This window comes from Crocuta crocuta, unplaced genomic scaffold (genome assembly GCF_008692635.1).
Source record: "Crocuta crocuta isolate KB4526 unplaced genomic scaffold, BGI_CrCroc_1.0 scaffold89, whole genome shotgun sequence".
NCBI classification, from domain to species: domain Eukaryota; kingdom Metazoa; phylum Chordata; class Mammalia; order Carnivora; family Hyaenidae; genus Crocuta; species Crocuta crocuta.
Window position 1 is genome coordinate 4922015 of NW_027551559.1, and position 14052 is coordinate 4936066.

General features: G+C 43.0%; 1 protein-coding gene across 1 annotated transcript in view; it reads left to right on the plus strand.

Annotated features, from left to right (window-relative positions):
• The window catches only part of SEMA5A (semaphorin 5A), a 368380-nt gene extending 366957 nt beyond the window's left edge, over positions 1-1423 (plus strand). The window contains exon 22 of the mRNA XM_077749424.1: positions 52-1423. Coding sequence (XP_077605550.1) covers positions 52-171 — 120 coding nt within the window. The 3' untranslated portion in view covers positions 172-1423. The remainder of the gene's footprint in view (positions 1-51) is intronic.
• Positions 1424-14052: the final 12629 nt, after the last annotated feature.

Here is a 14052-nt window from a genome sequence, read left to right on the forward strand (position 1 = left end):
TGCTCATGGAGTATTCTTCAATCTTTCTCTCAATTATTTTCCTTTTTACAGGCATTTAACAAAAACAACTTGATCCTAGAGGAAAGAAACAAATACTTCAACCCGCATCTCACTGGGAAGACCTATTCTAATGCCTACTTTACAGATCTCAACAATTACGATGAGTACTAATAGCTGTTATATTTTTGGCTTCTTGTAATTCCCCAGTTCCTCAAGGCCTGTGCTCCGTGATTGCCCATGTTTCCAAGGCTTCACAGTTGAAGTTTGGATACATTTCAAGTGCATTTCAAGCCACGAGTTTCCCATTGCTGCCAAAAACAGACATCCTTAAAAGCAACACAGATCTAAATATGATGTCTTGAAAATCTGGTCTAAATGCTTGATCATTGTTGAATGAGCCATGGTGTGAAGCTTCGTTTTGTTTTGTTTTATTGTGTTCAGTCCATTTTTCCTAACAAGTCACTTGTTTTCTTGAGCTTTTTAATAAATGTACCACCCACATGGGAAGGAGTCTTTAGAAATAGGAATGTCTTCCTGCTCTTAAACACAAATCTTTACGATGTTTTAACTCAAGAAAACAGACACTTCAGCTGAGAGTCCCCGTTCTCCATAAGGGAGTGTCAGGTCTATAAGTATTTGATAAAATGAAGAAGATGAATGTGGCCATAGTTATTTCCCATGGATCTCCCATCTTCCCAATCTGGATAATTCTGTGGCATCCTTGGAAGCAACTTGTGTGTTTGGACTTGGAATGGTTCCTGCCTAGGGACGAACAGGGAGTCACCCTGGCTTATATCCACCAAAGCGATGGCATGAGGTATGACACACTCTTCCCCTGGTCGTGATGGAGTTACTGTGAAACCCCGGTGGAGGTGAGCGTACAGACCAGACGCACAGACTCCAGGAAGGGTCCAGCATTCTGCGTGATGAGCTGCAAGGCCAGCCGCAGTCTCCTGGATCTCACAGCACTCCTGGGAGCTCCTGGCCATGCAGCTGGCCTAGAAGCCCACCCGCCCAGAATCCCACCCGTCCAATCCATAGTAGCATCCTGAAGAGACGATCTGTAAAACCATTACTTGCTCAACACTTGGATATACTCCACACCTGCTCTGTCCCTGCAAAGAAAACCCTTAAACATTCGTGGCACCAATGAGGGAAAGCATTAAAAATACTGAAATGTAATGGAAACCAACTTTTTTTTTTTAATCTTCCATGTTGTGGAAAGGATTGAAAGACCTGACATTTAATGAAAAGCAACTTTCTATTTTCTGTCTCCTGATAGAACGAGCATATGGCCATCAGCCCCTTCCCAGAGCATTACAGACGTGCAAAGCTGGCTTTCCGCACCCCGGCACTGTACATAGCGGAGTGCTCCCCAAGCCGCCCTTGGCTGCCTCCGGGTCAGGTGGGGAGGAGACATTCAGTTCTGGTGCCTTTGGTTTCTGTCTCAGTGCTGCCTTCCTCCGCCCCCACCCACCCCCCCCCCCCCGCNCTTTCAAGATGTATCTTAAGAAAGTGGAGATGTGAGGCTTTTAATGATCTATCTGGTTCTTTCTGAGCGTTGATCACTGCTAAGCATTTCAGGGTGTTATAATACCATTCATAGAGGTCTCCAGAAATGGCAAAAAGCAGGATAAATTAATCTAAACAACTGCTAAATAATACATGCCAGTTGGCTGAATAATCTTCCAAAGTAAGAGCAAGATTGAAAGTGTTCATCTGATGCCTAAGTGGTCAGTAAAACGTGTTCCTTTTGCCAGTTTTGCGAAATGCACAGCACGGGCATCGAAGAACACCGACTTGTGTTTTTATCCTATCCCATATAAAAGAAATAATTCCAGAAAGCACTGGGGAAAATCCCCTATTTAGAAATGAATATCATTGTACTGAAAATACTCCAATATACCCTGGTTTCTGGAAGCTACCCTACTATCATTCAAATTTAAGTGGCAAGTGGTCTCAGAGAGGTCTGGTAGATTGCAACTGAATGATGTTCTGGGTCTTTCCAGTGGGGCGTTCGTGTTGCCTCCTCTGCGTTGCTTATCTGCTGTGAGACACGCGGAGCCAACGTCCGTATTCAGTCCGGTGGTTTCCTCCTCGTTCCTGGATTTCGAAATCGCGATATCACTTTCCTTTAAGAAAGCTATTCTCACCATGAAGCAAGTTATAGTTGTTCTTTGAATCCGTCTCCCGAGTGTTATCCAAGCTTAAAAGGTCGTTTCATTTCCCCAAGGAAAGAGGATACTAATATTTCAAGAAAGCATCTGCGGACCTGGTTGGAAATGCTTTCTCAGTGCCGTCCAGGCTGGACTTCAGTCAGCGTCATGCCGTGACTGGTGACGGCGTCTGCTTTCCACACCGAATTTTCACCTTGCTGATGACATACATCCTGGAATTATCACTGCAAAGAAATGCCCTCATTTTTGTTCCCCGACACTCTACTGAAAGACCAATTCTTCTGGCCTCTCTCTTTCTCTCTCTCTCCTGTCTCTCTCGCAGTCTCCTTGTTTCACAGAGTTTCAATTTTAATCAGCTGTGGAGTAACCATTGCTTTTCCAGCATCCGTGTGTCTGTGCCTCCCGTTCACACCTCGTGTGTTGTGTGAGCCCAGGTGGGCTTTCACAGTGGTGTCTACCAGGTGTGCGGGGGACCCTCCCTAAAGGAGCTTCCCTGGAGACTGAGCGTGTGGTTCATTCCCCTCTGTGGGTGTTCTTGTAAGTTTCTGGATGACTGTTTCCTTCTGTCTTTATCTTTTATTTTCCTGTCTTCTGTTTTCCCTTCTTTCCTTTCTCCCTCCCTCCCTTCCTTCCTTCTTTCCTTCCTTCGATCCTTCCTTCCAAGCAGCACAGGTAGAGACTAATATTTTTAAGCTGCACCCCCTCTGAACCTAACTTCAAATGACGTTAATCATAGTTTAATCTCTAGGATTATTTCTGGATACAGTTGAAGTTTGGCTGGTTAACCTTAGGACACTGGCTGTAGTCTCACATTTAAATTCCTTGGAAGTGAGTACAGGGGCAGTGCTGCTCAGGGTCCCTTCTCCAGACCGGATGGGTCACCGGCGTCCTGCAGGAAGGACAGCACAGCAGGGACCTTCCCTGGGGACTGAGCGCCCCACCCCCCTTCCCCTGAGCCACAGGCCTGGGACCTGGGAAGAGTCTGGAGCCGGGTGGGCCCCGCGGTCACGGGACTAGTCTGCCCTGAACCTTTGCCCCCCTGGTCGGGGGCCCACTTCTGTGCTGCCCCCAGGGGGGCCCTGAGCCCCCTCCTCCAGGGAGGGACGCCCCGAGCCTGCTGACCCGGGTGCTGTGGGGGCCCCGGCGCTGCCTCACGTGCAGGAGCGGGCGGTGGGGGCACCGGGGTGTCCCTGACCCCCGAGAAGCCGGGTCCCCGGGAAGGGCCGCCCGCGTGCCCAGGGTCCGGGGTCCGGCCCCACTGCCTCGCGGAGCGATGCCGAAGAGAAGAGACGCTGGGAAAGGGCGGAAAGTAGGGGCCGTGAGAAGGTGGGGAGCCCGGACCCGCGTGGTCCTGGGGGTCTGAGGCGGGGACCCTTCGGGGACCCACCGTGCAGACAGCGGGGCTTCCGGCGGGGGCGCCCTGTGTCCGTATCCGTCCGCACAAGGGCGACGCCGCGGGGCCCCCAGCGCACGAGGGGGAATGTTTCCCCGGGGGCGCCGGGTCCCCAGAGCCACCTACGGGGTGCACGCGCCTGCAGCTGAAGAGCAGAGGCGATTTTGAAGGACGTAGGGAGTCTGTGCTCAGCCAGTCATTTTGTCTCAGTGCTGTTCGGTGCACCCCGGAAGTGCAGCCTTGATCGTGCGTGAATTCACAAATATCCGTATGCTTCTTTATGATAATTACTTGCTTTTAGAATAAATCACGAACATTTCCGCAGCATCGTCAAACCACCTTCGGCAGGATGTCTTTTACACTCCACTGGGGTTTTCTTACGTGGCATTTGAGGGCGACCCCAAATTTAGCTTTTCTGTCTCTAAAGATGGCCCTGGGGCACCTCGCCAGAGGCCAGGGTGGATCCAGCCCACCGCTTCCGCCTCAAAGCAGCCGTTCTCCATAGAACAGGATTGTCCCTAAGCCTCCGGCTCCAATAAGCAATGTTCCTGAAAGTGGGGCTTAAAATGATTACCTAAATCAACTCATATGCAAACTTTCTGCTATTCTTTTTAGGATAGGATGAGGCAGAGTGGAATTCACATGTGTTCACATGTCCAATACATCCATCCCTTCTATGGCTCCATTATGTCACGATCATTCCTGTTGACTTGGTGATAACATGTTGACACAGTATCCACAAGTTTGATTACCTATGATTACCTATTATGAGAAACTAGAAAGCCATTCTGAGCCCCGTTGCTTCTCTGGACAGTGGGAATGAAATAGAAGAACATAAAGTAACAGCCACTCTGACCTGAGAAATGCACAAAAATAAATGCCAATTACTTCGCAGTGTATCCCCATGTGAGATAAAGGATTTGGAGGCCAGGAGCCATGGTGGAATTTATTTCTGCTGTTCTTCCCTATTGAGGTCATTAATAACAATTGATTTAAAGATGCTTTGTAACTCTACGAAGGTAATCATATTATCTGTTCTGATAGCCTGATAAAACACGGGGAAATACATTTTGGAATCCTTGCTTTTCCCTTTGGAAATTGACAAGTAATGAACAAGATGCATTGTTGAGTTTTTGGCAGGGATTTCTATAATGACTATTCTATACACCTTTTTTATGGACTATATTAAGGGCGCGTTATACATATATTAGGAAGCAGATGGATCAAAGTTTTTTCTTAGGTTGTGTGTCGCATTATTAAAAATTTGGTACATGTTACAAAGGCATCAGGAATGGAGATTGTTGTCTCTTGAAAATACAGCTTATGCTGCACAGGGACTTAGAGCATCATCAGAACCAAAGGCTGAGCCTGACAGCATGTTCGTCTCCTAGTATTTGCAAAAAATTATATTAGGTCTGCTGTAGAAAGCAATCAAGCTTATTATCCGTGACCGGAGTCAGAATCCATTTTTGTTCAAGCAAACAGGTTTTACTGTATTGACCTGATGAGGAGAGCTAAGCAAAGACATTTAAAAACCTGAAAGGAACAAAGGAGAGATGGAAAACCACACTGTGGCATTTCCTAAACCAACATGTTGGACTAGCAATACCATCCACTCCATCTCATCATATTTAGTAAGAAAGCCGAGTTTGACCATGACCCTATTATTTTTCAGCTTTGTGGCAACTTAAGGCCACATAGTCCAAATGTTAGGTGAACGGTGGTTCAGACAGTAGTTCAAAATAGTTCAAATGCTAGATAAATGCAAGCTGGGAGCAAAATCTGGATTCTGGAAAATCCGAACAGTCCTTCTGTCACGTCGCTAAGAAGAAGGCGTTGTTGGCCATCCTCTGTAAGTGCAGATAGTTTCATTTCCTGTAAAAAGTTGCCAGTGCCTTGTTTAAGATGATGACTTGTCATCTCAATCTGGATATTATTGGTTCCGATTCAAAGCAGAAGACTGTTTGGCTACACTCTGAAGAAAACCTTTCTTACACGTTTCTTTGAACTCAGGAATAGAAAATGACCAAGGAGCACATCATAGTCAGATGTGATGTCTGTGCCCACTGGGTAGGGCATGTGGCACGCAACGGGCAGAAGTGGTGTGCTCAGAGTTCAGGCTAATGTGTCTCAGCCTTCCAGAAACTGACATCACCTTACTTCTGCATCTTCCGTAAAACACCTTAGTGTTTGGTCTGTAGTAGGGATGCCGATGTGCTGTCTATAGAAGTTAGAGTTTTAGTTACTGACCCCTTTCAGTCAAGTCCATAGTACAGGAAAATCAGGCTGGTGGCAGCCGGCACAGATACTCTGAGGGGAATGAGAACCACCTAGAGTTGTTTTGTTTTGTTTTTTAAGTCAATGTCACAACTGCTTCACAAGTTCACACAGTTGGCACCCTTAATTTGGGTTAGGAAAATTAGCGGTGTTTTTTTCTGCTAAAGGTGTTTTCTCTTAAACCATGACTGTTGGCCAAAATCAAACTTGAACTTCTGCACTTTGAAGGAAAGCACAGTATGAACCTTCAGCCCAGGCACCTACAGTCACCACTGAAACTCTCCATCATCTGCAAAGAAGATGCACAAACTTAGTCCATTGTAGGATTCTTCAAAAGTGTATAAAAAAGCCGGTGTGTCATGCCCCTTGATGTGACTTTTGAAGATGTTATGAAATGTTAAATGCCTCCTTCTGTGTGAATTTGCTGTTGCTGTTTTGTGATACAAAATAAACTCATTTGGGATTGTTTCACTTTCTCACCAAACCTTCTCCGAAGCCAACTTTAGCCCTTGGTAAATTCGCAGATAGTTACTGACCTTAAAATTAGTTTTTAAAAGACAATATGTATTAATCATAGTGGAGCTTCTTAGATGAGTTAGCACTGCCTTTCCCTTCCCCTGAACAAGAAAATGGAGTTTCACTTGCCCAGGTGGAGTCCTCATGGATTGCAGGTGTGTCTTCACTGGGCCCTTGGGTGTGCTTTTTTTTTTTGTCCTTACATTTGGTTTTTCAAGGTTTCTTTTGAAACCTTGTCCTTAGTAATGTGTAATACAAATTTCCAATAGCCTTCACATTTATGTTTTCTGCTCATCAATTTGTCGGTCTTAAAAGCTCACTGGAGAGAGCAGTCTAGCACTAGATCCAAGAATGTTGTTTAATGACACCTGACAGATACATTGCATTCAAAAATCAGTTCGAGATACCAATTGTGGCACCCCAGGCTGGGAGTTCATCCACTGCTGCATTTGGGAAGGGGCAGGCTGAGGGGGGGAGGTTACCCACCAATCAGCAGGAACCAACTCACACCTTGTTCAGGTCCCAACATTGAGGAAAGCAAACAGATTTATGAGATACAATGAGCTGTTATTCCAGAAGAGAGAATGCCGTGCTCACTCACTGCTTTTGGTGAATTGCCAGTTTCTATAATCCAAACCAATTCATCTTATTTTTTAAAACAACAAATTCATGAAGAACGACCCTGAGTGTTGCTAAGAGTGCCATCTTCCTTCCATAGCATCCCCTCCACACCATCTCTATCTGCCGACATTTTTGGGGGATGAAATAAGAGAATCCCGATTATGTACAGTATAAATTGTATTATATTTTTTGTACTTATGTTTTATGTAAATAGTTTGTCTCATGCAATTGTATGTGAGCATTGAAATAAATCCTACCATTTAGGAAAGAGTTTAGTGCAAGTCTTCTTTGCAGAGCCGCAAGTGTCGGTGCCCCCGGATGTGCTAAGTTGTGAGAGCTCCCTGGAGAGTTTCATCAGAGTGACACTGGACAGCCTTCTGAGCAACCCCCCTATCAAGCTCCCATTTGTTCTGCAGATCCTAAGGCTGATTGAGTGGCGGCTGAGACCGGCCCCACCAGCTTCACGATGATTCTGGAATGCAGTAGAGTGTTACGTAAATTTCTACGGGCAATAGGACATTTGTGAGAAGAAAAGCCAATCAGGGTTTTAATTTACTAGGAGTTGGTATCAGGCCCTGTGGAAGGTTAATTTATTAAGTTATTTTCATCTCTCCAACACACCATATTATATTATGTCTTGCATAAAACAAGGCTTTTCTAGAATGAACTACTGACTGTCAGTTGGCAGGAACACAGAAGATGCATGGCCCAGGAAACCCACTCTGTTTCTGAGTGAGAGCCACATTTCCTATTTCAGTATTCATGATCCCATTACCTCTTTCTCTCTTCTCAACTGTTCAATACACAGTTGAACAACACGGGGGTTAGGGCTGCTGACTTCTACAGTTGAATATCCACATATAACTTTTGACACCCCCCCTAAAAAAAACCTACCTAATAGCTTGCTATTGACCTTACCAATAGCAGAAAGTCAACTAACACATGTATTTTTATGTTGTATGCATTATATGCTTTATTCTTATAATAAAGTAAGCTAGAGAAAACAATGTGTTATTAAGAAAATCATAAGGAAGAGAAAATTTGCATTTACAGTCTTTTCCTGTATTAATAAAAAATAAAAATCATGCATAACTTCAAGAGCCAACTGTTTGTATGTGTGTATATATATGCATGTACATATATAATAGGCACGCATGTATAGATAAAATATGTATAATTTCACATGTGTCTATAATTTTTAACTGACTAAAAAACTGAAAAAGCCCATTTAATATGGAGGCCAAAATTAACATAATAAAATAAAAATATACAGTGAGGCATGTTATAAAGATTAAGCTGTTCTTAGCCACAGGTAATGAAATAATTACTTTTTAAGTTTTTTTTTTAATCTGTGTTTGCCCTGATCACTCAGGCTGCCTGCATGTTTAAGAGACCTCCTTCCTATTACAAGGTTGGATGCCCGTTAGCACTGAGAGTCCCAGAAGAAGAATTTCTTAAACCTTCACTGGGAGGTCTGTTCTCCCCCATTTGAGCCCATTGACAATCAAAGAGGTTATCAGCTCTGGCTGCACATTATCTGGGGAGGGTTTTTTTTTGTTTGTTTTGGGTTTTGGTTTTGTTTTTGTTTTTGTTTTTAATAAATGTCGCCCAGACTCCATCCCTGACCAATTCAATTAGATTTTAAGCATCTCTATTCTATGAAAGATTAAAATTTCAAAGCATCCCATGAAGAACCTACATTTGGTGGTCAGTTTAGAAAGTGAGGGAAATAAACAAGTGTTGTACTACAATTTTCTCTCTTGGGATTGTTTTCTAGAATCTTCGTATTTAAAGAGACCCATTCTACACGATCTCACACATGCTTATGTATCCAACTTTTCTTTTTAGAGTCTACTTCATTCTTAACAAAATAAAATTGAAACACCACATAAAGTACTTTTTTGGACCCATTTGAAATATATAATGTAAATTTCCATTCAAAATGTCTCCTGGCACCCAGCTTGTAAAGAATAGCAGAAATGTTTGAGCTTTCTGACTAAACAACTATAGCTATTTAATGTAAAAGGAAATTGTCTTTAAAGCAATATCCATAATAGTATTATTTTTCTGGAATTACACTTGGTTTATCTTTAAAGTAGGTATGACTTTGTTTGTAAATAGAATAGCTAAAATGGCTATTCTCTCATTAATCAGCTTGTTATACATTTTCTTGGGAAACATTTGAAACTCTCACCTCACCCCTGCAATCAGTCAGGGCCAGAACTAAAACAAGATGGCATTTGATAAACGTGTGTGTTTTGGGTGCTTCAGAGTTCATAAGGCTAGGCACCAAAAACATCAGAGAAGAAATAACGTCCAAAAGTAATCCTTGTAAAATTATGCCTTACACAATACGCAGAATTGTAAGCAGGCAGCTCTAGTTTGAAAAGCTTCTATTAATATTTTGAAAATGAGTCTCAATGTAGAGCACAGAGAAGCCTTTGCTGAATTATGATTTTCCAATTGTGATGGCTGTGAGCTTAATTTGGGATGGAGGAAGAGAGTCAGCTGTTCATCATGGTTGTGGTTTCGGAGGCCATCTTTCTTCAGAAAAGTCAGGAGTGGTGAGGATAGCAAATGCCCAACCACAGTTCTCTTCTCCTTCAATTTCCTCCCTCGCCTCCACCTCAGAATTGCTGTCACTCCCTGTTTCCTGCTAGTAGACGCTCCTTATGAGGTCTTTGTTCCCTCTGAGGTCATGTGTTCCCTGGTGGCCATGTCTCATCCATCCCTGAGAAAAGGATGGTGGTGGCCACATCAAGTCACAAGGAGAATCCTGTCAGGAAGATAACCAGGCAGCGGTGCCCAAATAGCCCTTCAGAAAGTGGATTCAAGGCAACCCCACAGCTCACAGGACCCCCTTCACCCAGCACCTCAAAACACACCATTCTCCTCTGTGACCTCCTCAATATTTTTATCCCCTTTCCTCTGTTTCTTTCCTTGCTAGAAGTTCAAAGAATCTCAGTTTTGTGAAAGGGTGGAGTTCTTGAGTGTGAAGTTAACTTTGAGAGAAAGTGGTGAAGTTCCCTAATTTGACACAGAAGAAAGGGTGCCCTGAGGACCCCAGCAGGTGCCACAGAAGCACAGGTTCAAACCTGGCTCAGCAACTCCCCACAGAGAGTGCTCTCCTCTCCAGCCGCAGTCTCTGCAGACCTAACTTCACCTGGAAAAAACTAAGTGAATTTCATACTCCTGCTGAGAATCTCGTCGTCACCTTTAATAACTATGAGCTCTTTAGAAAATGTTTTCGTGATGATACATAAATCCAACTCCCTCTGTTCAAGCAGTGTCCTGATTCTCCATGCAGAGGACCTTCCCATTCTTATTCTAGAATCTAGAGATAATCTAAAGATAAGACAGAGCAAGACATTAGCAAGTTCGCACACAATTGGAAATCATACACATTCCACCATTGTGCCCAGAGTAGGGGGTGAAATGACAGTGTGGTTCATGTCAAGATCTCCCTCAAGTGCCTTGTGTCTTCTGTGGAGACAGAAGCATAAGGAAGTAAATGCATGAGATCGGAGGGGACACAGCACATACACACTTTCAAAGAGATCATCATTACCTTGTGTTAAAGATCATCTGGTGGCCCCAAATTTGTTTAGAAAATAGAGCAGAGGACACGCATATAGGCTTTGCTTCCTAGCTTCCTTCTCCTCACCCAGCTTCCTAGATCTTCTACCTTCCTCCACGGAAAAAAACAATCTGTTTCTGGTTCTTCCCTTTCCCGAGACCAGAATTCCTTGTGAGTTCCAGTCTTAGTGGGCCTTCCTCGGAGGAAAAAGAGGGTGTCCTTCCTCAAATCTTGGCAGTTATAATTCAACAACATAATTAATTGACACGTTCCATCCCTTCTAAGTTTGGACAAATGAGACCTGGTGTTTTAAGCCAGTTAATCTCATAAACAGAGAAAACGCTCATTCTGCTTAAAGAAGACAAACGGCCTCTTTTTAGCAATGGTTAGCCTGCTGAAGGAGAACAATCCCATTTTAACTGAACATTACTGTGCTGAGTAACTAATAAGATTTGTGTAGAAATTATACAATTTGGGCTTGTCATTCTCTTCTTCTTGTAAGGAGTGTTGTTGCCCATACCTGCAACTAATTAAGGCATAATTCTTTGGAAATGTTCATTAAATCGGGCACTTAACAAAGATTGAAAAATAAGGGTAAATTACAAATATTTTGCTGAAACATCTGGTGTACTCAGGAAGGAGGTAACCTGGATAGAGGAGAAAATTGGAAAAGGTGGCTGTAAAGATTCTAACTGAAACAGCTTTCCTTTGTTCTTCCTCCTCAGGGAGGCAGGTAGGGAACAAACCAAGGATGGAAACCCACCCAAGGATCACTCTTTCATGTTATTCAGTGCATGAAGACTTTTAGCTGCTCTGATTTTCTTTCTGGGAAATGTATTACCTGCTTCTGAATGCCTTTCAAGAAACCAATAAATTGTTTTGTTTTTATAATATCTGTCGAAGGTACAAAAAGCTTCCTCAGTTATAGACCCAAACATGGAAACAAATGATGGAAATCATACCTGTGTTCCCAAAGTAAGAATTCTACATCTTCTATGTAATTTTTCCAAAGATTTTTAAAGTGTTGAGTTATTATACCTTAAGGATTTAAAAAAAGTGAAGTTGAAATTATTTAGGTCTATTTTCCTCAAAACACACCAAAGGCTGAAAACAGATAAAACACTAGCCAGTGCAGGCTGGCATGATGGATTTCTGTAGGGTCTGTAGTTATTTTGCTTTTAAAGGAGGTTGTTGTGTTTAAAGACTCTGAGCACAAATTTCTGAATCATAAAGATGATATAAACTCCGTAGATTTTCGTACTTGTTAAAAAAATCAGGATTCAGAAATTAGATGATGCTATACATTTATCACCAGTTGATTTAGATAAGTTCAAAAACCCAGCCCATACTTCATACTTCAAAATTTAAGTGTCTCTCATCTTGATTTCCACTTTGGTAATCAAATCAAACTATGGAAAACACAATTCACTATTTTTATCTAACATTTCAAATACCATCAACTCATCATATAAAATTGCTAAAGAAATTTAGTCTGTCAGTTCCAGAAAGATGTGAAAATAGAGGTTGATTTTCTCTCTTATATAAACAGTAGTTCTAAATCATTTATATACCTTCTACTTTTTTATTGTTTTAATATTTATTTATTTTTGAGAGACAGAGCATGAGTGAAGGAGGGACAGAGAGCAAGGAAGACACAGAATCCAAAGCAGGCTCCAGGCTCTGAGCTGTCAGCACAGAGTCTGATGTGGGGCTCAGACTCACAAACTAAGATCATAACCTCAGCTTAAGTTAGATGCTAAACTGACTGAGCCACCCAGGCACCCTGTTTTGTTTTGTTTCTTTAATTAAAGATTATATTCTTTAGAATTTAAGAAGGCTTGCTGTTTATCTCCCTTGGCATTTTGATCAGATGAGCGGGAAGGGTACTAAGACAGGATAGTGCTGTTCATGGTGAGCAATGGAAAGAATGGTCCAGAATATCTGAGCTGCACATGGAAGGACTATCAGCAGGCATAAGCTGATAGGAATAAAAGAAATATTGGATGAATGCCCAGGACTGAAGCTCTCAGATATCACTGAGTATGTTCCACTCCTCAGAATTCCCCAGTGACCATTTAGGGATTGTCTACTCCTTAAACTTCACAGTCTTTCCCTCTCTTGTCCCCCATGGTTGCCCTCCTCCCCTCTGGCTTCCTCTCCTTTCCCTGCCCCCTCACCTCTGTATTCCCCATGTTGAAATAAAGAAAGTTGCTTGCAGTAGGTCGTTTCAATCAGGGAGCTGTGTTATGATCAATCATAAGATCTGGGATGACAGTGAGGTGGGATCACCTTCACCAGAAGGTCCTCCTGTTTGTTGGGGACATGAGATACACTCTAAATTAGATCTGGTCCTCTCTGGGGTGCCCTCTTTCAGAAACCTTCCAAGAGGATCAACTTCCTCATGTCTTTACGTGATGTGTTTTCCTGGTTGACCCTAAGCTGAGACCATCACTCAGGGCCTTCCTGGTGCCAGTGCCCTTCTTGGCAAGTTTAGAAGCAGAAATCCAACCTGGGAGAAGGGGAGGAGCAGGCCTGACTGAGGATTCACCTTCACCCTCAAAACTTGTGAGACCTGTGTCTGAACGCTGTCAGGTAAGGGGGTGTGGACAGCAGCTCCTCCTTGAGAAGTCCAGCGTGCTCTATGTCTGGCCCTCGGTCCGCTCCAGCCTTGCTGGCACAAAGTAGCATCCATGATGGATTCCAGAGAATGACACCACCATGAGGGATGGTATTCCATGATCCTCATCCCACACCTGTCCCAAGGCAGCTCCACATGGGAGTTACAGCCTGCTGGATACGTATTCAAGACACGTGGGTCACAGAGAAAGTAATCTGAGCTTTGCTTATTGATATTTCCTAATTTAACAGCCTCCAGTACTTTAAGTTTCCATAGTGAAATGTGAATGTCATGTCTTGGGTAAGAAATCAAACAAGTCTTCTTTAATTGCACTTCAGGACAAGCTCTCATCAACATGGACAGGGTTCAACTTAACAGCAGGGTTGTGACACACCAGCTCTGTGTGCTGGGTGACCAGATGTTCATCTAGGGTACAGGTGTTCTTTGATGAAGAAACTCTAAAGCCCAACAATGCATTCCCTGGTAATTGTTCTACAGATCTCCAAAAAGGCCATCCAAAGGTGTTGCTACTTGTTTGAGAATTGTAAATTCAGTGAGGAATGGAATACTGGAAAAAAGAGAGTCTGAAATGAGCATGAGTCCAGTGGAAAGATTAGTCTTGATCTCTAATCTCAAGGGGAGCAAGAGAAAACTAACAAGAAAGAAAATCAAGTCAAATCTTAACCCAACATAGATTTAATAAAGTGAAAAAATTGGGAAAGTTGTTTTTTTTATAAAATTAATATATCACTGAACTTCTGAAGCTGACACAGTAGTGGCTGAGGGAAGCTCAGGAGACAGAATATTTTTAGACATGCACCATTTTCTAGATTTGAAAGGTTTTTGTGAGCTCCCTCACAAGAGGCTAAGGAAG